At 42.4% G+C, this 22,192-nt stretch overlaps 1 protein-coding gene across 1 annotated transcript in view; it reads right to left on the reverse strand.

The window, feature by feature from the left end:
• The window catches only part of SORCS2 (sortilin related VPS10 domain containing receptor 2), a 154,550-nt gene that overhangs the window by 43,360 nt on the left and 88,998 nt on the right, over nt 1-22,192 (reverse strand). Inside the window, exons 6-11 of the mRNA XM_070939145.1 lie at nt 20,946-21,010; nt 17,025-17,143; nt 15,914-16,003; nt 14,442-14,621; nt 10,078-10,224; nt 6,139-6,241 (exon numbers count right to left, since the gene is read on the reverse strand). Of these exons, the coding sequence (XP_070795246.1) occupies nt 6,139-6,241; nt 10,078-10,224; nt 14,442-14,621; nt 15,914-16,003; nt 17,025-17,143; nt 20,946-21,010 (704 nt within the window). The remainder of the gene's footprint in view (nt 1-6,138; nt 6,242-10,077; nt 10,225-14,441; nt 14,622-15,913; nt 16,004-17,024; nt 17,144-20,945; nt 21,011-22,192) is intronic.

Here is a 22,192-nt window from a genome sequence, read left to right on the forward strand (position 1 = left end):
TTCTCCATGGCCGGGATATCGACAGTCCCAGTAAATCCGCATACCATGGTTGTCGTGGCCAGTGCGGGGCGACCAGGAGAACCTCCGCGCCCTCCGACAGAATTTTGCGCACTACCCTTGGGATGAGAGGGATCGGAGGGAAGGCGTACAGTAGGCCGCAGGGCCATGGGCATTGCAGGGCGTCCGTCCCTTCGGATCCCGGACTGGGGAATCTGGAGTAAAAGCGAGGAAGCTGTGTGTTGCAGGGGCTCGCAAACAAGTCCAGAATAGGACGGCTGAATCTGGCCGACAGAAGCCGGAAGAGAGTTGGGTCCAGGCGCCACTCCGCATGGTCGATTTGAGAGCGGCTTAACCAGTCCGCCTGGGTATTCTCCGTCCCGGAGATGTGTTGAGCTGAGATGGAGAGTACGGTCCCCTCCGCCCAGGAAAGAAGGGAGATCGCCTCGTCCAGCAATGGTTTGGAATGCGTGCCGCCCTCGCGATTCAGATGTGCCTTGGCCGTGGTGTTGTCGGTCAAGACCAGCACGTGTTGACCTTGGATGTCGGGTTGGAAATGCCGGAGGGCTAGGTGGATGACCCTCAGCTCTAGCCAATTGATATCGTGCTGTAGGTCCGAGGCTGACCAAAGACCCTGGGTCATCTTGGCAGACAGATGGGCACCCCACCCCAGTAGACTCGCATCTGTTGTCACTGTTATCCTTTCTGGCTCTTGAAAAAAGCATCCCTTCGAAATAGCGGGGGAAGTCCACCAACGAAGGGATCGGAGAATGGGACCAGGAAGCCTGACCCTCGATGTTGAATTGCTGCCCAGGGACTTCTGATGGGGCAGGAGGAACCATTGGAGGGGGCGAGAATGTAGGCGAGCCCACGGCACGATGCTGATGCATGAGATTAGTTTCCCGAGGAGCTGTGACAATTGAAGGATAGAAACTGTCCGGGAAGACTGAATCTGGGCAATTGCCGTGGCGATGCTGAGACAACGATCTGGGGCCAGGAAGACATGACACGAGGCCGAATCGATGATGGCCCCAAGGTGTTGAATACGACGAGTGGGCTGGAGGTAACTCTTCTCCAAATTTAGGGAGAAACCATGCCGTTGAAGGGAATCTCGAACTGCCTCCAGGTCCCTGAAGGCTTTGTGTTGAGAGTTGGACAGGATGAGGATATCGTCCAGGTAGCAGAGGACTCTGATGGGAATGAGCCGGAAGGAAGCTGCTACTACAGCGAGGATCTTCGTGAAGGTTCTGGGGGCAGACGAGAGACCGAACGGCATGGCCCTGTACTGGAAGTCCTGGTTGTCGTAAGAGAAGCGAAGGAATCGCCGATGGGAGGGCCTGACCGGAATATGGAGGTAGGCCTCCTTGAGGTCGATGGAAGTCATGTAGTTGGCTTGTCTGATGGCGACCAAAATTGAATGAAGGGACTGCATTTTGAATTTGTGGTAGGCGATCAATTTGTTTAACTCCTTTAAGTCCAGGATTCCCCTCCAGCCTCCAGAGCTCTTTGGAACCAGGAAAAATATTGAATAGAAACCGGTCCCACGGTGTTCTGTGGGAACGGGCTCTATAGCGTGAATGTCCAAGAGGTGATGTATTTCCGAGGACATCAGACGTCTCTTTTCGGGGTTCCTGGAGACCGGACATCGGATGAAACGATGAGGAGGGCAGGAGGAGAACTCCAGGGTGAGTCCCAGACGAATGGTTTGCAGGACCCATTCGTCCATCGTAGTTTGGAGCCATTGGTGGAAGAAATGATGCAGTCGGCCGCCGATAGGGTAGGGTTCGGAACAGTCATTTCCCTCTCCGGAAGGGCCGGGAGGCGCCTCCGCAAAAGGGGCGTTTCGAAGGCTGTTGTCGCCTGGTGCGGTCCCGAAAGGATTGTCTGTCCGACGGACAGTCATAAGAAAAGGAGGAAGGGCGATAGGTGGAAGCGGAGCTGGGGCCAGGATCCGCCCGAAAGGAAGGACGCTGATTATAAGGTAAGTAGCGATGCTCCACTCTGCGATAGGACGATGGCATGATTTTCCTTTTGTCCTTATCCTCTATGAGGATGGGGTCGAGTGCCTCCCCGAACAGTCGAGATCCTTTATATGGAACTGAGGCAAGCTTCCATTTGGATTTTACGTCTGCACGCCAATGTCGGAGCCACAGGAGGCAACGAGAGGTGACGGTCGACGCCAGAGATCGCGAAGCGAACCTGGTTGCTGCAAGAGCCGCATCTGCGGAGTATTCCGTCGCTGCCACCAACTTGTTAACGTCCTGGTGAAGGCGCCGGTCATCAGGCGGGAGTCGCTCCTGAAGCTGGCGGAGCCAGATCAGGGAGGCCCTGTTAAAGAAAGAGGCCGAGGTGGCGGCGCATATGGCCCAGGCCGCAGTCTGATGGGCCTTACGGAACACTAGTTCAGCTCTTTTGTCCTCAGAGCGCAAGCCGTCTGCGATGTCGTTTGATAACACCGTGGAGGACGTCAAGGCTGCAATGGGAGCGTCGACCGATGGGAGTTCAAGTAAATCCTGCAAACTGGGCGCTGAGCAGAACAGCTTCTTGTCAATGCCGTTGGGTGCTGCGAGCGCTCCCGGCTGGGCCCAGGGCCGCTGGACGGTTTCAGAAAACAGTTGTGGGCAGGGAATGAACTCCTGGTCGGGTTGCAGTACGGCAAAAAGAGCATCATGAGGGTTAGAGGACCTCTCGGTGTCTGGCAAAGCCTTGGAAGATGCCAATTGCGTAGTAGCGATGGCCTTGCGGAGGAGGGCCTTGAAGAGTGAAGGCCAGAAGAGTCCCGTAGAGGATGGCTTCTCCGGTGGTTCATCCTCATCCTCCGAGAGCTCCATATCCCCCGCCTCATCACAGCCAAATTGGGATTCGTCACTGTGGTCGGAGTCCTGTAGTGAGTAATCACCAGGGTCAGCCTCGGGGCGATGAGTGGCTGGTCTGGGTGGTTCTGGTATGTATGGCTGCGAAGTCTCCTGAAGATAAGGGGCTTGAGGAAAACTTCCTGCCATCATTCTGGATACTGTGGCCGTGATCATTGCCTGAATATCATAGTAAGAAGGTGGAGGACCTTCTGGAGGACGGAGACCTGCCGCAGTGGGTGTGAACGTAGCCTCAGGCGCCCTGACCGGAAGAAGAGGCTGGTAAACTGCTGAAGAAGTTGAAGGAATTGCCGGAGGTTCAATCTTGGGGATAGACGAATCCCTGAGTCACAGGTTCGGTTCCAATTGTCAGCCCTTGAGAAGGGGCCGGATGAGGCGAAGGGTCAATGAGAGAAGACAATGTAAGCTCTTCTCCAGGGTGACTGACTGGCGGCACGGAAGCAGGTACCTTGCGTTGCGCCTGTTGAAATTGACGCTCAAGAGCATCATGGCGGCACTTAGCGGCCTTATCCTCAGCCGAGGAAGATTTGTGGCCTTTAGAGGAGGCAGACTTAGACGAGCGTGACGACTTTTTTGATGCCTTCTTCGGTGCCTTCCCCGACGAGCGGTCAGAGCTCTTAGGCCGAGGTGAAGATTGGCCTTGTTCCAGGTCGGAAGAAAGATCTGGATCTGCCATTGCCAGTAAAATTTATCCTCTTTTCTCTCTCTCTTTTTATTTTATTTTTTTATTTTTTTTTTTATTTTTTTTTTGGGGGGGGATAGACAAAACACACCCCTCTCTATAAGAAGTCCTTTAAGTCCCTCCTTACTGGGAAGTAAGGAACAGTCAAAAGTTCAAGGTAAGTGACAAAAGGATCCTACTTGAATGGAGCAGCAATGTCACTAAGGAGGCCCTGGAGCGTCGCTGAGGGTTGGCTCTGATGAAGACAAAATGGCGGCAGCCACAAAATGGCGGCCGCGCGGGAAGAAGCATCCTGCAACGTCGTCACTGGAGTTCCAGTCAAGGAGGCCTCTCTGTAGAGGTCGGAGGGCTGTCGGAACTGTTGGATTGCCTCCGCGCTCAGAGAAAGGTGCCCAGATGCGTGCGAGCGCTAAAGAGCACTCCAAACGCCTCCTGAACTGCTGGCAAGGGCGGTCGAGGCAGATGGGGCTGGAGCGCGATGGCGGCCGAAGAATCGGGCCGCGAAAACCATCTTCCGTTGCGTGCGGGCGCTAACGAGCGCTCCTAACGCCTCCTCAATTGATTTAAAGACGCTTGTTAGTAGGCGACGCTAGAGTGCGTGGGCGGCAGAGGAAACGGGCCGCGGCAAGGAAAAGCACCTCCGGATCGCCCAGTTGAAATGGCACGCAGAGATGCCTTTTGGGGCAGAGCTCGGCGGCGAGGGCTATATATATATATAGGGCAACACGATGGCTCGCAGGGATGCCGAGGTGGCAAGCAGAGCCCTGTGGCAGATAGAAGCCCAGGAGGAACGTCTGAAGGCCAGCGCCTTCAGAACGCATCTGCCCTTCGATTTGAGGAAGTTGGGGAAAAAAACTCACAGTAATGAAGGTGGAAGAGGTAGGAAACTAACAAAAATAATAAAAATAATAAAAATACAGAAGCAAATTGCAAGTAAGGAGGAAGTCTCAAAAAAGCACTCGTTCAGGCAGCACTGAGTGAAAGGAACTGAGCCTCAGCCAGTCCCTAGGGGAGGAGTCAACAAACATTTAAAGTGACATACACTCAGTATCTTCAGGCAACCTGAGGGATATTACCCACGCTCTTGGATTCTTCCAAGCAGCGCGCCAGAGAATGAATCAGGAAGTGGGTGTGTTCTGAAGATAGATGTAGGCTATGGCAGCTTTGATTTGTGCTGACTGCCAGATCACATTCCACTAGGTTTTTTTAAAATTCAGCTCTAAAATACCAAGCAGCTTTTCCCCTTACACACAATCATTCATAGTTTTCCATTCCTAATCATGGCTTATGTGAAACAACTTGGACTGTTGTTCAACATGGAGGGTTGTTAAGGTTGCACACAGTGAACTTCTGTGCTAGGTACAAGGTGAAATAATTGGTTTCAATGACTCATCTGTAGAACCAGTTATATTTCTAAGGATACGTGAAGTCAGAAACAATAGTGTTCTACATGGAGAAAATGTGTGTATCTAATATGATGGCCTAAATGCTAGAATTAATCTGTAAATTTAAAATGAAGTCTGCAGCTTACAAACCACACGTATCCTTGTGCTCAGCCTGTATTTAACAATTTCTTCTTGCTAGCCCTTCATGTTATTATGTTCCCATGCAGACACTCAGACAAAACAATTTATACTTGCTTTGCTAATAAGGGGCTAAGAGTAGGGATTTAGTTTAGATAATCTTAGTTCTCACATAAAAAGGAGGGCGCAGATAGGCAGTAAAACCTTTTAAAACTCATTCAAGAGGATTCTGAGATGAATAAACTTGGAAATGGAGGTGATGACTGACGGCTTAAATGCCTAATATGATCCTAACTCTAGTGGTTGGTCAAGATATACTGTTGGTTTCATTCCAGAGAAAGAATAACTAGTGAATCTAAATTGGATTGGACAGTGAAAGTTCAGCACCATTGTAACTTTGAATAGTTACTGAACAAGTGGTCATTAAACAAGATTACCTGTAGTATGAAATATAACATAGAGAATGTTTCCGGCTATTATTGTCAATTTTGGCCACCTGTTTTTTCTTTACTCAGTTCAATTTCCATCTCAAATGACACCCCCTCCTTATCCTCAATTTAACTCCTATGCAATTGGAATGATATTTTGTCCCTTCAGCTCTTAAATGAGAAGGGAAGTTCAAGAAGCTTCATAAAGTGTCAGGAACCCTCTGACTTTGCTAGAGACCCTTTCAGAAGGCAACGGCCTGAACATATTATGAGAAAGAGAGGAGAATACAGTATTTCAGATACCACTAATTGGTTTCCTCAAATATTTCCTTTCTATCTATTATACATAGCTCTCACTGCATTTCCCACACAGGTCAGAAATAAGATTATGGTGATAGCATCTGTTATAGCAATATCTATAGAAAAAGGTAAAGACAAAAAAAGAGTGAAAACTCTGTTGCCGGTTATTTCTCTCTGTGGATTTGATTTTGTACACAACAGAAACAAGCAGATAGGATGGGACTGAAACCAATAGCTGTTAGAGATAGGCAATTTGAGACAAAGTTGCATTATTATGTATCTTTTTGACTGAAAAACATCAAAAGCAAAATATTAAGATTTCTTTTTTTTTTTACCTGCCCCCATTATGAGTCCTGGAGCTGTATCCTTAGTATGAACCATTCCTGACACATATGGATTATCTGGCCAGCGCAGATGAAGATGAAGATGGCAATCAGGCTATAAAGTTAACAAAGAAAAAACATTGTTTTTAGCAGAGTAAGTGGAATACCTTTAATTTCTGAAACAGCCACACCAAGATTAAACAGAACATGACAATGTATTGTTACTATGAATGTAATAATGGCATTATATTGAAATTTTCACCATTGCACCAGCAGAAAATATTATCACAAGGTACAGGTAGTCCTCCAGATATGACTGTAATGAAGCCTGCTCCTTATGGTCCCATCCCAGCAATTGTTAGGTGAAACATGTCACCTAACATCCCCCTATCCCTGCTCTCCCCAATGAAATGTAAAACGAACATGTGGGTTGTTAAGTAGATACCATAGTATAGACTCAGGCCTCCTGTCCTAGCCCTCTCAAGCCCTTCTCCCCATCCAGTGGTGGGTTGCTACTGGTTCACCCTGGATCAGGCAAACCAGTAGCGGCAGAAGGCTCCGCTCACCCGCCCGGATGCTTCTGCACATACGCAGAAGCGTTGCACGTGCTCATGAGTGTGCGCGCCCCTACCAGAAAACTGGTAGTGATGAAACCCGCCCCTGCCCCCATCCCTGAGATGTCCCATGCTCCACTTCTCATGCCTTGGGTCTCAACAGGCTTTTCCCCGTTCCCACTGGATCCTCCCAGGCCTCAGGTCTGATTCAGGCAAAACACCCTTCTCCTTCCTAACCTTCTGAAGGACACCAAGTCCTTTCTGAATGCAGGGGTGATTTTCTTCTTTGCATGGCTGCATGGCACAGTTCCAAAAGTGGTCCCTGTTTTGTCCCGCAAACAAAATGGCAGCCCCATTTAGGTTGCTTCTGCTTCATTTTATTGCCTTAATAAGCCCTGTATAGATTCTGTAGTACTGTGTAATCTCTCTAAGGTAGCAGAATGAAGCAGCTTGTCTGGCAGGTGCCATTTTGTCCCCTGCCACAAACTGGTGGGACAAAATGGTGGCCACATTCATGTTGCTGTTGCACAGCCCAGGGACAATCAATTTTGTTCTGCTATCTTAACAAGATCTGCACAGTGCTGCAGAAGCTTTTTGCATCATTTAGAAGCTTCTGTGGCATTAGACCTCTCTAAGGCAGCAAAATGAAGCAATTTCTATGGTAGTTGCCATTTTGTTCCTGACCAGAAGCAAGCAGGACAAAATGGCAGCCATATTTGGGTCACTGCAACATAGCCTTGGGACATATGGCCTGCCCTCCTTGTACAACATAAGCTCTGGAAAACTTCAGAAGGTAAGTGTGGTGCGTGATGGGCATGTGGGGAGGAGGCCTAAGTGCTGCAGGGTTCCAGCAGGATGGGATGGGGGGAGTGAGGTGGGAGGGGACTGCAGCGACCTTGTGGTTGATCATAAGGGTGAAAAACCTCAGGCCCACTGGAACCATCATAACTATCATATGTAGCCATCATAACTGTTCATATGTAGCTTTTGGAGGAGGGAGTTCTAATTTTGAATGTTCATTAAATGGCTTGTCATACCTCAAGGATTACCTGAACATCATCAGTATGTAAAAATACTGTATGACATCTTAATGCCATATATACAGGTAATTCTTACTTACTGAATGCCTCTTTAAACAACCATTTAAAGTTATGATTATATTTTTAAAAACCAGTTTTGTGACCAATCCTTGCATTTATAATTGTTGCAGCATCCTGTGATCAAGTGCTATTCAGGTGCTTTGCAACTGGTGCACATTCATGTCATCAGCATTTCTATGTTTTCTAATTGGCTTATAACAGAGTTCATGGAGAATGTGGAAGTAAAAGCATTAAATTCCAGTCATATGACGATTCTCTTAATGATTGCGGTGATTTGCTTAATGACCAAAGCAGAAGTGAGGACATAAACTTGTCACAGTGATATGATGTTTTGTTTAGTAATTCTGGCTGTGGTCCCAATTGTGGTTGCTAAGTGAGGACTACTTGTAACTGTATTCTTTAAAATTAAACACACACACCCCTACTTTGAAGGCTTGTATATTCCAAAGAGATATAAATCTGTTTTAAAACTATTTTTGCCATTTTTAAAATATACCAGGTACAAATGCCAGAAGAATAACTACACATGTTCACAAGACAGAACTTCTGTGCTTAGTCCCAAGATTTTATAAATGTACTAATTACCGTAATCATTCTAATAGTATTTCATCAGCATAGTCTCCGATCATTGCTTTCAGACATTTTAAGTTTTAATCAGCCTACTGATTCAGGTATTTGGGTTTTTAATTGTACTTTTTCCCAAAGAGATATAAAGGAAAAATACTGACAAGATTAAGATGAATTAAACAGAACTATTATATTTAAAATGAGCCTTCTGTATAGTGCCAAAGAAAGTCCTTTGATTTAAATAAAGTGGATATTTTTTACTTGTCCGATATTTTAATGCTTATGATTGATAAAATCTAATATGCATAAAAGTACACCTTTCAATTTGCTTGAAATAAATTAAAATTGCTTTTTATTATTTAATTCATATGAGCATAGATTGGATCAAGCCAGGTATGTCCAAGTCCAAAATATATAGTTTAATGAACTATAGAAATTCCAGTACTGGAAGTAGGAGGCTTGGGCCAGGTCTTTCGAGTGTTTCATTTTGGTTATCCTTTCATTAATCATCTCCATGGCATCGTGAAGTCCCCGGTGGCTTATATATTCAGGTGTGAAACATAAGTAATAAGCTTTTGTTTGCAAACCTATTACCAATTGTCTTTATTGCTACAATCCATACTGGATAATAACACTCATTAACAACAGTAGAAATAATCTTCTGAGATTTGAAATAACTGTTAATATTCTGGACCATGCCTGAGTTTTAATGCTTGGCAAGCCTGCTTCCAGCTTCAGGATTACTTCAGAAACATATTTGGGAGCACTTATTAGAGCCCTTAAAAAAGATGATTAAGTTAATTCATCACTGTTACTGAATATTGTTGTTTATACTGAAATTGCCTACATAAAATTACTACTCCTCCACTTCTTCCTCACGTGAAACTTTTTATTTAAATGATCAATTATTCCCCAAAATGTCATCCATTGATCTGAAATTCACTGCATGAAGGTTTCATTGTATTATTGTATTTCCCATCTTTTGGGGGGCTATGTAAATGCAGTTCACTCTTCATTTAATCAACCAGTCCTCTAATTTAACTTGGGCTGGAAAAGCATAGTTACCTAAAGTCATTTGGTGGACTTCAGGGTTATGTGTTGACTTAAAGCTAAGTTTCCATTATCCTAAATCAATATTTTAGGTTGCATAATCTCTACATGCTCTCCATCCAAAATATGTTGAAGCCAATTGCTTTTCTTTTCCTCAGTTTCTCTCTTGCAAATGCTAGAAAATTCACAATACCATCTTTATCATTGTTGAACACATGTTGCTTAAATTGCTATTGTAGCCACAACCTAGAGACTGAAAGTCCCAAAGGTGCTTTTTCAAGAGGCAACTGGACTTTCTTGTTTTTTCTTTGAAGACGTTTTGCTTCTCATCCAAGAAGCTTCTTCAGCATTGACAGGATAGTGGGGAACGGAAGGATTTATATTCCTTGCAGACAGATGGTCATTTGCATCCTTTTAGAGGGTTTTTGAGACACTTGGAAGTTTATCTGCAACCTCAGGGTCACCTGAGTAGTGCTTCTGGTTCCTGTAGTCTGCAATTTCTTTCTCTGGAAATCCATTCCTACTCCCACACCATTCAAAGTGTGTTCATCCCAAACCGCTAAAACTTGCCTCCTGAAAAAGCATCTTTGGGACTACCATGACATGGGTGACTGAGAATCTCTACAGACTTTTAGCTATACAATTTTGTTGCTATTTTAAGAGTAGGGGGAAATACTCACTGGTTTGCAGTCAGTTGGTTTACCATTCATATCAGTAGCTGGCGGCATTAGATAATCCCAGTTACGGCCTTTATTAAATGTTATAAGAGTGGTAACTTTTCCATTTATTTTCTGATTAGCCAAAAACACTCCTTTGACACCTTTAACCTATGTTACAAACATAAAATATAGCCAAGTTAATAAACAACCAACAAATATATATTCAATGTATTAAGGTTCATTTGCTACTACTAGAAAAGTGAGCATGTCAATAGCTTGAAATATAACTACTCTCCAAAATATGGATCTGCCAAGGCAAAAACAGAAAGGCCTTCACCATTTTTCCCACCAAAAAGAATGCCTTTCTAACAGAATTCTTGTCTATATATATATAATAGTTAATTAATATATATATATATATATATATATATATATATATATATATATTTGTTTAAATTTCTATACCGCCCTTCTCCAATGTAGGACTCAGGGCGGTGAACAGCCAAAGTAAAAACAAGACATACATACAAAGCATACAAAATCTAAAACTGTTTAAAATAATTAAATAATTTTGGCCGTAATTAAAACATTCCAATTTAAAATCCGTTTAAAATTTGACTCAAGCCAGCCCAGCTAGTTGAAATAAATGGGTTTTCAGGGCCCGACGAAAAATCCGGAGGTCTGTTATTGTACGTAGCTCTGGGGGGAGGTTGTTCCAGAGGGCGGGCGCCGCCACAGAGAAGGCTCTCCCCCTGGGGGTCGCCAGCCGACATTGTCTGGCGGACGGCACCCTGAGGAGGCCCACTCTGTGGGAGCGTACTGGCCGGTGGGAGGCTATTGGTGGCAGAAGGCGGTCTCGTAAGTACCCCGGCCCTAAGCCATGGAGCGCTTTAAAGGTGGTCACCAACACCTTGAAGCGCACCCGGAAGACCACCGGGAGCCAGTGCAGCTCGCGCAGGAGAGGTGTCACGTGGGAGCGCCTCGTCGCCCCCAAAATCCCCCGCGCGGCCGCGTTCTGGACCAGCTGGAGCCTCCGGGTGCACCCCAGGGGGAGCCCCATGTAGAGAGCGTTGCAGTAGTCCAGGCGGGAAGTGACGAGTGCCTGAGTGACTGTGCGTAGGGAGTCCCGATCTAGAAAGGGGCGCAACTGGCGTATCAGGCGGACCTGATAAAAAGCCCCCCTGGCCACGGCCGCCAAATGATCTTCTAACGACAGCCGTGCGTCCAGGAGGACGCCCAAGTTACGAGCCCTCTCCATGGGGGCGAGTGATTCGCCCCCAATAGCCAGCGATGGCGTCAGCTGGCTATATCGGGACGCCGGAAGCCACAGCCACTCGGTCTTGGAGGGGTTGAGTTGGAGCCTGTTTCTCCCCATCCAGGCCCGCACGGCCTCCAGACACTGGGACATCACTTTAAGGGCATCATTGGGGTGGCTTGGGGTGGAGATGTACAGCTGGGTGTCATCAGCGTACTGATGGAACTCCACCCCGAAGCCACGGATGATCTCACCCAGCGGCTTTACATAAATGTTGAACAGAAGGGGCGAGAGGACCGACCCTTGTGGCACCCCACAAGCAAGGTGCCTCGGGGTCGACCGCTGCCCCCCTGTCAACACAGATTGCGACCGGTCAGAGAGGTAGGAGGAGAACCACCGCAAAACGGTGCCTCCCACCCCCAACCCCGCCAACCGGTGCAACATGATACCATGGTCGATGGTATCAAAAGCCGCTGAGAGGTCTAACAGGACCAGGATAGAGGAGCAACCCCTATCCCGGGCCCTCCAGAGATCATCCACCAATGCGACCAATGCCGTTTCCGTGCTGTGCCCAGGCCGGAAGCCGGACTGGAGCGGGTCTAGATAGACAGCTTCATCCAGGTACCGGGGAAGCTGTTGCGCCACCACACTCTCAACAACCTTCGCAATGAAGCGAAGGTTGGAGACTGGACGATAGTTACATACATACATATATATATATATATATATATATATATGTATGTATGTATGTATGTATGTATGTATGTATATATGTGTATATGTGTGTGTGTGTGTGTGTGTGTGTGTGTGTGTGTGTGTGTATTAGTTATAAACATTGCAAGAATTCTGTTATTATAAAATAACAAGAGCTAACTGGAGCTGAAGCAGATTTTGCTGTTATGGGAACAATCTTCCAGTAATTTCCACTCCCCCTTCCAAATCCACCCAAACAAAGAGAGCAATTGTTCCTTTAGTTATGTTTTGACTCCTAAGCCGTAGCCTTCCAGGGGCTGCTCTAATTCTACATTTCAAGAAATTCTCTGCCTCAGTACTCTTATAAAGAACTATTTAATGATATATGTACTGCTGATTGAGAGAACACTGATCTAGATAAAACCTTTTGAAATTCATTTTCATGTAATTGTTCATCATATGAAAGTCACAGTTATTTCCAACCAGAATAAAAAATCATCTTTCTAAACCAGAAATCTATTTTCCTTGTATGGGTAAATTACTCTGAAGTTGTGTTGAACATCCATTGTACCACATTTTATACTGCTAATTGCTATGTAAGTAAATTAAGTTGTAGTATGTAGCAGGAGAGTTCACTGAGGGATAACATTTTCTCTTCCCAAAAGAAAGATAAAGAACAATTCTGAAGAAGGCATCAGTTGGAAGTGTTCAACTTTTGGTTATTGAAGAGATTGATTCTAGTCAAACATAGCAATTACGTAGTTGGTTAATATTTTTAGTCACATGGGTTTAGGTATTCTTCTATTTATGCAGTATTAAACCCTTATCCTATAAATATTTTATGTTGAGAACTAATCCCTTTAAGATACATGGATGTGTAGGGTTAGTCATCTGACTGACCAAATACAAAATCCTGTCATACACCAAATCATTCCCTGTGGAGATAAAACAACTTCTCATTCCAACAGTTTATATAAGAAGGAAAAGACTACTATTTCAGACAAATATTATTGGGCACTCTAAGATGGTACATGGTTGAGAGAGGATAATGGGTATGTCAATCCTTCCAGGGAAACCAGACAGGAAATGTGACTAGATGAGTCAATTTTGCTTCATTGTAAGGCTACATTAGCAGAATCTGACAACTGTGAAAGTACAAAAGCCACCTATTTTAACTGCTTGATCAGTGAGGGGGGAGTCCTTCCTAAGTTTCTTTCTCTGCCTGTTAAGCCATCCTGCCTCTCTTGTCTGATTGTTTCTTAAGCAGCACTTCTTCCACTCATTCCCCCAAGGTCATCACCCATTCCATTACAGGGTAGAAGGGGATAAAAAGAAAGGGTGAAGTTATCCCTTCAAGAGTTTTCTACCTACGTGTTCAAAAACAACTGAAGGCTCCTTAAAATGTGAAGGCACACCTCTTTTTGAAAGGCAAATAGGCAATTCAGTTATTTGTAATAATTAATGGGCTACATATGTCTAGACCAGGGGTGTCAAACTGGATTTCTTCGAGGGCCAGATCAGCATTGTAGTTCTCCTCCATGGGCTGGTGGGGAGGGAGTGAAGGCTTTGCAAGGGCCTCGCAAGGCCTCCGCGTGGCTCATTTTTGGCCGGCAGAGTGCTACTGGAGGCCGGAGAGGCCGAAAACAGACCACAGGGAGGGGGGCACACATGGCCCATTTTGGCTGGCAGAGGCACCATGGGCCGGTCCTTTGATATTTCCAGGCCAGTCCTGCAGGCTGGATTTCAGCACTCCACGAGCCGGATCCAGCCCACGGGCCTTGAGCTTGACACCCCTGGTCTAGACTGACAGCGTGTACCCTATATATCTGACATGCATTTTGCCCCATAAATGTGATTTAATTACATATGTAGACAGATATATGTATATATTAATAAAATTTGTAGATTGAAGAATTTTCTTCCTATCAGGTCTCAGAAAGGCAGTTAATTAATAGCTACACAGCCTCAGTTGTCAAAAATATACATAAAACAAAGAGGAATACTTTTTCCTTTTTGTTTTTAATATACATACCTACTTTTCTATTTATAATATTATCTCTAATACAGCAAGTCCGTGGATTAAGAACCCCCAGTTTTAGGATGATCCATAATTAAGAAAAGAGCGTATTGAGGCAAAATTCAAGTGAATTACATAATAATTCAAGTTCATTTCACTATACTACTTATACAGTATTATATAATAACATTGTTCCAGCTTATGTAGAAATTCAACTTAACAGACAACAGGAACCAAACTCATTCTTAAATTGAGGACTGACTTACCTTTAATCAAATAAGATAGTTATATTGATAGGAATATTCCATTTTAGGAAAACAGGAAAACCAGTACAAAAATCTTTAAACCAAAAGTCAAAGAGGCTAAAGAAATGTTACTATAGTTAGTAAAATTGTAGTTTTTTTTTAAAGAGACATTTACCTCCAAAATATCTATTAAAACATTCTCCTCAGGTTGCTTGGTACTCCTGACATTTTCTAATGCAATGGAATAGGAAGCGCCTTGCGGGTCAGACTGGTAGAGGTTATATGTGTCAATCTGATACCATTCCTGGATAGCTATAAACACCTGGCTCTCATCAGTGCTGATTATCTGTAAATCCTGAAGTGAAAAAAAGAAAAAAAACTATGAGATTTACAACCTGGAGCTACCTAGTGTTAATGAAAATACTGTATATCATGATTCCCATCTCCCCAAAGCAACTCAGTATTATTTGGGACAGAAAAATAGAATAGCAAGGAAGCTTTCTGCAATCACTTTTTCAAGTACAGACTTGCAAAAAAATGCTGCTGTATTTAAGAATTGCATTGACTTTTAAAGTCACAGCAACTTTTTCCTCCTTTATGCAAATGCTTGAAAAAAGACTCAGCTGCTTTAATCAATAGAAGAAAGGTTTTTTATACAATGTCCTAAGTACCGGTACTTCTTTTTGAATCATATCAGACTATGATCAGCTCAATATGGTAATGCAATTTTTCATAAACAGTACATTACATTCTGAATGCAGCTTGTACCAGATTAAAATGCAATTGGGTTAATATTTAATTAAAAAATGAAAAATGCAACTTTAACAGATTAACAGAGTTGGAAGGGACCTTGCAGGTCATCTAGTCCAGCCCCCTGCCCAAACAGGAGACCCTACATCTGCCTTTACCTAGGATTGAACTCACAACCTCCTGATTGTGAGGCAAGAGCTCCACCTCTAGGCCACCGCACCACTCCTAATGTTTAGTGTTTAAAACTAAACATTTTAAAATTAAATAATAAACTTAATTACCAATCACCAAAACTCCGTGTCCATGACTAGCAAGAAGTCCTGCACCAGCTCACTGCCTAAGCTTCATTGCAGCAGCAAAGACTGCTGATGCCCTGGTGCAAATTGAACAGAAGCACCTCACGATCAGATCTTTTCTCGGTCTGAGCTGCAGCAGCACCAAGTGACCCCACTGGCTGCAATGAAGCTCAGGCAATGAGCTGGAGCCTTTCCCCGGACAGCAGGCAGCCAGCCAACCTTGAGCTGGTAGCCAATCTGCTCCAAAGCCCAGAGCCTCAAGACTTTTGAGATGACAAAAGCAGCGGGATTCTGCAGATGGCACTTTCATGGTTCCTGCATCTTCCTTCTTCATCTTCAGTTCTTTCTGTGTGCAGGCAAATATCTAATAAGATTTAGCCCATAATGATGTTCTATCATAGGATATGCATGGTGCTTAAGTGCAAAAAAAAAAAACAAAAAAAAAAAACAAAAAACCTAACCCTAAAATAAAAGTATGGAAATTATAAAAAACTCTTGAAGAATGATTTATAAATAGAAATATATTTTCCAATAAACAATTTGAGTAAATCTCTTCTAGTCCAGCAATGAAAGAAAAATTATGGATTTTGTAAGAAATTACCTTGGGTAAAGCATACTTTGGCAATTTCATCTGTATAAATTCATTCCGATGATAAGAGACATAGTATTTTGTTTGGTTTCCTAAAGACACCTGTGAAAAAAGAGGGGCATACAATTTTATCTGTGAAAAAAATGGTAAAAATGTATACAGTAATGACTTATTTAATTAGGAACATGGACTATAGAGAGAGTGCATGTACAAAGGGCACTAATACAATCTTGGGCATCTGCAGAAATTCTTCTTGAGTGAAGTGGGGAAAGAGTACCTATCAAGCTATGGGTAGTTAACAGCTTACGTGCTTGCACTTTTAAACATTATTTTTGGAGTGAGAGGACAACCAGGGATACAATGAGCAAAACTGTAAAGAAACAAATGAGATTAGCTTTGTTAATCTGGGGGGACTCTACAAATGCAAAAATGAACTGTACGGACACAAAGTTACCAAACCTGTGCTAGACAGTCTTGAAAGTAGCTACCCAATTAATCAGCTATATGATAGAATCAAAACTATTTGTCTTGTGAAATTTGAAATGAATAATCTACCTGCAAAGTAAGGATGATGCAAATTATGCATCAGAGACAGTTTAAACTGATTTAAATCAGAAATATACAAATATAGGGGATATATTACCGATTGATTGATATATATATATATATATAATAAAAAATATTATTAGATTAAAGAGAGGTGAAGGAATATATTATAAGTAGAATTGTAGAACGTCACTCTGAAAAAATGCTTAAGAAGAAATTACACTCTTTATGTGTATATGTTGTATAAATGTTCGTTGTGTATATGTTACGTATGTCTTTTTTAATATTTATATTCAATAAAAACTATTAAAAAAAAAATAAACTGATTTGTAATATTTGTAGTAATCCCATGGAAAAATGAAATCAACAACATGAACAATTAGCTTTTAAATGGCAGCTTCGATTAGAAAATAACTTATCATTTGGAGGTTAAGGGAAACACCAACATTTGATTACGGTAATTTTTGCACTACCTTCTTCAGACTGCATTTATTTCCTTATTAAAAATCTTTATAAGTAAACAAGCATAGATTTGTACTGAAAATTATGTAAACATTAACATCGTCAATGATCTTACCTGAAGGAATATGTAGTCATCCTGTACTGTCAAGGAATTCTTGTCAATCCTACCATTGAAGAGAGATTTCAGTGATTTTTCAGAACAATTCTGAAACTGACAGGTCATGTAGTAAAAACCTGTTGAGAACCAAAAACAATAGATAAAAGTAAATAAAGAAATGCTCACACTATTTGCCAGAATAAAAGCTGAATGATTCAAAAAGTCCACTCTCTTCAACTAGTATTGATCTGCTTTCCTTGACAGCTGGTTTTTTGATTTTTGAGCAAGGTATTTCTGCTAAGACTCAGACACATGTAAATTACAAATACCAGAATTGCACATAATTTATAGTATTTTAATAGAACCATGTGAATTTTAGGGTATTTAGTACAGGAATAAAGTATTCTATAAAACCTCTTAATTGGCTCATCATTTCTCACTTGTGGGTCACAATATAAAGCTTTGGTTTTGTGGAATGAAATCTACAAAATTAGAACAAAACATTGAGAACAACTTTGTGACAGGGCTCTTCAAAGAGACATGGTTCAATCTGGAATACTCAATAGGCATACCAGTTACAGATATATCAATTACAATTACTGCAACAGCACAAAATTTCAGAATCCATGAGGGGGGGGCAGCAGGTGGGCTGAAGCGGTTTGAGTAAGGTTTTTACTTTACTGTCCCATCTGTAAAACACTGTGGTGGAGAGAAGCAGCTGGGTCAGGCCATTGTCTCGGGAGAACACGTGGAGCGCCTCCCCGAGCGCCCAAGACTCACTGTGCTGCTGTGCTGCAGAGAGCACATGGAGCCTCTCCACGTGTTCTCTGGGTTAGCAGCTGTTTTCTCTCTACAACTGCTCTTGCTGGAAAAACGTCTTGTGCAGCACAGCAAAATTTAGCAATTGTGAGTTGCCACTTTCCTTTAAGTCCCATCTGGAAAGTGCTGTGGCAGAGAGAAACAGCACTCAACCTGGCTGCTTCTCTCTGCCGCAGCACTTTCCAAATGGGACTTAGAGGAAAGCGGTGGCTCATGACTGCTAAATTTCGTTGTGCTGCACAAGATGCTCTCCCAGCAAGAACAGCCGCAGAGAGAAACAGCTGCCAACCTGGAGAGTATGTGGAGCGTCTCCCTGAGCACCCAAGGCATGCCCAGCACCAACAAGGGTCGCAAGAAGCGGCCGCGAGATCAAATAACATGTTGATGGGTGGGAGGCCTGAGAGAAAATTCCTTCTCCAAGAGCCGGCCACCTGGAGTGCCACTGCCCTGGAGCTCTCCTGCCACCACCGCCACTCTGGAGCTCACCTCTGGGATGGATCAGTAAGTTCTTGCTTTGTTCCCCGGGAAGGGCTCCGTCATGGAGGGCTGTGTGCCCAGGCTAGGTGCTTTCTCTTGGGCCTCCCACCTCACATGGGGTGGCGGGAGTAGGAAGTGTGTGGTGTGGAAGGCTGCCTGCAGTTCTTGCAGTCAAAGCTGGGATGTCTGCGAACTTGCATATGTATGAGGTCTTCTGCCTTGAGCAGAAGATTGAACTATAAGACCTTCAAGGTACCTTCTGATTCTTTCTTCTTTAAAAAACAAGTTTTATTAAAAATTTTCTTTCATCGTACATATTTTAGGAACAGAGCGTTGACCGGGTCATATCTTATACATTTTATATATATTAATCCAGGGATGGGTTCTACTTACCTTTACTACTGGTTCGCAGCGGGAGCACCACTTTAGCTGCCAATCCCCACAACAAATGTGACACACGGAGGCCAAAAACGGGGCGTGCGGAGGCTGAAAACGCGACATGCAGAGGCCGAAGGGTGGGGGCCGGTGGTTGGGCAGGGCTTCGGCAACATTCAGTGTATAAGATGCACTGCAATTTTCACCCACTATTGGGGGTGGGGGGGAGTGCATCTTATACATTCTGAAAAGTATGGTAGTTCCACTGGATAATTGTTCTCACTGTCAGGAAGTTTCTCCTTAGTTTTAAGTTGCTTCTCTTTTTGTTCAGCTTCCATCTATTGCTTCTAGTTTTACCTTTTGCTTCTTTGGAAAATATATTGCCCCCCACTTCTTTGTGGCAGCCCCTTAAAAGCCTGTTTTGTGACCTGCCTGTCACACTCTTGGGCAAAGCATGTGAGCCATTTCCTCCTTTCAGTGGTCCATGAAAGTAACAGGTAACAGTAACAGAGTTGGAAGGGACCTTGGAGGTCATCTAGTCCAACCCCCTGCTCACACAGGAGATCTATACTACATCTATAGTATGTAGATAGTAAAGTTGAATAAAGGTGAACAACATTTTTACCGAATTATAGATACGTTGAGGCCGGGCATGACAAGGAGTGGCTGTGAGGAGAGGGGCCGGGTGAGGCGCCCCTCAATGTGAGTGATGTCGAGTTGGCCATGCTTACCCAGCCATGTCCACCAAGCCACACCCACAAAACTGGTTGTTAAAAAATTTGAATCCCACCACTGATTCCACTGTACAACAAATATTTTACATTCCTGCTTCTGAACCCCATACTGGGATTTAGGAATACTGGTGACCTAGTTAAAAATAAATTGGGGAGTCCCTATCACAAACTGACCCAGCATTGGGGAAAAGGTTGGATCTGTCAGAAGCAAACCTGGTATCTCTTTTTCCTGCTTTATCTGTACTTTCTCCCAACCAGCTTTGACTGGAGAAGGATAAGGAAGAAATGAAAGTAAGGACAAAATAACCTATGGGCACCCTATTCCTCTTCCACTCAACACTGAATATCTGTTTCCATCTCGTTGCTCATGCCAAAGCATTGTGGAAATATATAGCCCTTTACCCAATGTACAACTAAGTAAAACGAAAGTTTTTTGGATCCTGCAGTGAAAATTTTCTTTATTAGATTCTTTAGTAGTGATCACTGGATCTGTCCCACAGGAATAGATGCCAATGCTTCAGTGAACAATCTTTTATTAATGTTTACACAGGCACTACATTAGGACACTTATGGGACACACTCGGGTGGGTTCTAAAATTTTTTTACTACCGGTTCTGTGGGCGTGGCTTATTTTGTGGGCATGGCTTGATAGTCATGTGACAATTATTTAGGATTTAGCAAAGGTACTGGTCTACCAGGCTTTTAACTGCTTGCAGAGCTGTACTGATCTACCCATTTATTTTTGCAGGCACCAGTCTACTCATGTACTTTTGCAGGCACTGGTCTACCCATTTATTTTTGCAGGTACCGGTCTACTCATTTGTTTTCTTTTAACACTGATCAGCTGTAGGGCAGCCCTTTGAAGCCTCGCAGCAAGAGTTTAAATAGTTTTTTCCCCCTAACCATCAGCTGGGACTCAGGAGGCAGCAATAGATTGGGGATGGGGCCAAATAAAAGGTAAGAATAATACAGGGGGTGGGCGGGGGGTGGGGGTGGCAGAACCGGTTCGGTGACATCATATCATACACACTGGCTGGCTAAGTTACTTTTCATGGAAAGCGGAAATATAAGATTACAAATAAAAAGTTATATGTGCATTGATTTAGTTTATATCCTCTTGTTTTATACAAAATCTTTTGTTTGCCCTTTGTGTACATTATTAGCTCATTTAAGTATAATGGAGTTGGGTTTATTTTCTAGTAATATTAACTTATATCCACTTGATCAATATCATAAATTGATTAAACAATAAATTATTTTTAACCATAATCATACTAATTATGATATCCATTTTGATATCCATAATGAAAGATTTTTTAGATTGTTTTTTACACTGACAATACTATAGCACATAGAAAATGAGAAAAAGAGATGAGGAAGAATTGCTGAATGCATGAGAATGAGATAGATTATGGCACTTAGAAAGCAATTCCCATTTTTTGTGAATTTAACTAGATTATTTTTGGTTAATTTTTTTATGAATTTAACCAGAAATGTTCAAAACAAAAAACAACTACAATATCCTAATGAGTACCTTCATTTGGATCTTGGACTTCCATATGAACCAAATCAGGATCTTCATCAACTCCTTCAACAGCCCTATAAGAGTAATAAAATTGCGGTTACTAATGGAAAACTACAGTTTTAGGGTGAATAAACTTAATAATCTATATTTAACTACTGCCAATTCTGTATTTACAGAAAATAGTCTTTCTTTTCCTTGCTTTATTATTAAAATCTCTCAAAATACAGTGCAGAAAAAGATTCAAAAACACTCATGTAAAGGAGGAATGATTTTACTATTATCCAAAAATATACACTTATTTCCTGATTTATTTCTCAAAAGCTTGATACAGTCATTGTAAATTATCCTATTTTAATCAATTTACAATGATCTCTGAAGTCAAATTCACAGCTGAGCAAGGTTTTGAACTCCTGCTACTTTAAGTCTAAATATCCAATCCACTACATAAGCAAACTTTTTAAAACTATAACAAGAGGTAAACATAAGATAAAATGTTTTCTAACACATAATAAATACTAAATGCTACTTATTATATTTAAAGCATTATCTTTCCTTGAAGGCAGATCTTAAAGAAGATCAATTTCAAATTCATAACTCCTTTGGCATGTTAGATAATGGTAGTTTCATTTGAGAAAATTACTATACATAATTATTGTCACCAACATTGTACACCTCTATGAGCACTGTTAATTAAAATAGAGTTAATTACATTTTAAATTAATTCACATTATTATCTACCTCACCAAAACCAAAGTGTTGAGAAAAACAAATACTATTATTTAGTACAATTTAATCATTCTTTAAAATAAATAGTTAGCAAAACTCATTCCAACTATAGTATTGAGACTGTGTTATACCTAAAAGCCCATAAACATATTTGGTTGAGTTTTTACTTCTTCAAAAAACAAGTAATCTCAATATCTATAATTTCCAAAATTATTACATTCAACTTTCTAGGCAAATTATTTTTTTAGCTCACTTAACAAAACATTCATTTTTATATCTCTATCAAGAGAGTTCATCAATCTGTCTCATCAATAAACTAAACTGTGAAGTTAATTTTAGAATTTTCACTAGAAAATACTGAAAATCTCCCTTTAGATAAGTATAGTAAATAAAATGACATTAACAAAGTAATTTGCAGTAAATTATGTTTACAGAAATATTTCTGGAAAGCAATATTGAATATGGATGTTTAAATATTGTATCTCTCCTTAGGTTCCTTAAGATTTCACGTATTTACCATACTTTTTTCA

Source organism: Pituophis catenifer, unplaced genomic scaffold, assembly GCF_029215685.1.
Source record: "Pituophis catenifer annectens isolate HBS135680 unplaced genomic scaffold, rPitCat1.0.hap2 SCAF_3, whole genome shotgun sequence".
NCBI lineage: Eukaryota > Metazoa > Chordata > Lepidosauria > Squamata > Colubridae > Pituophis > Pituophis catenifer.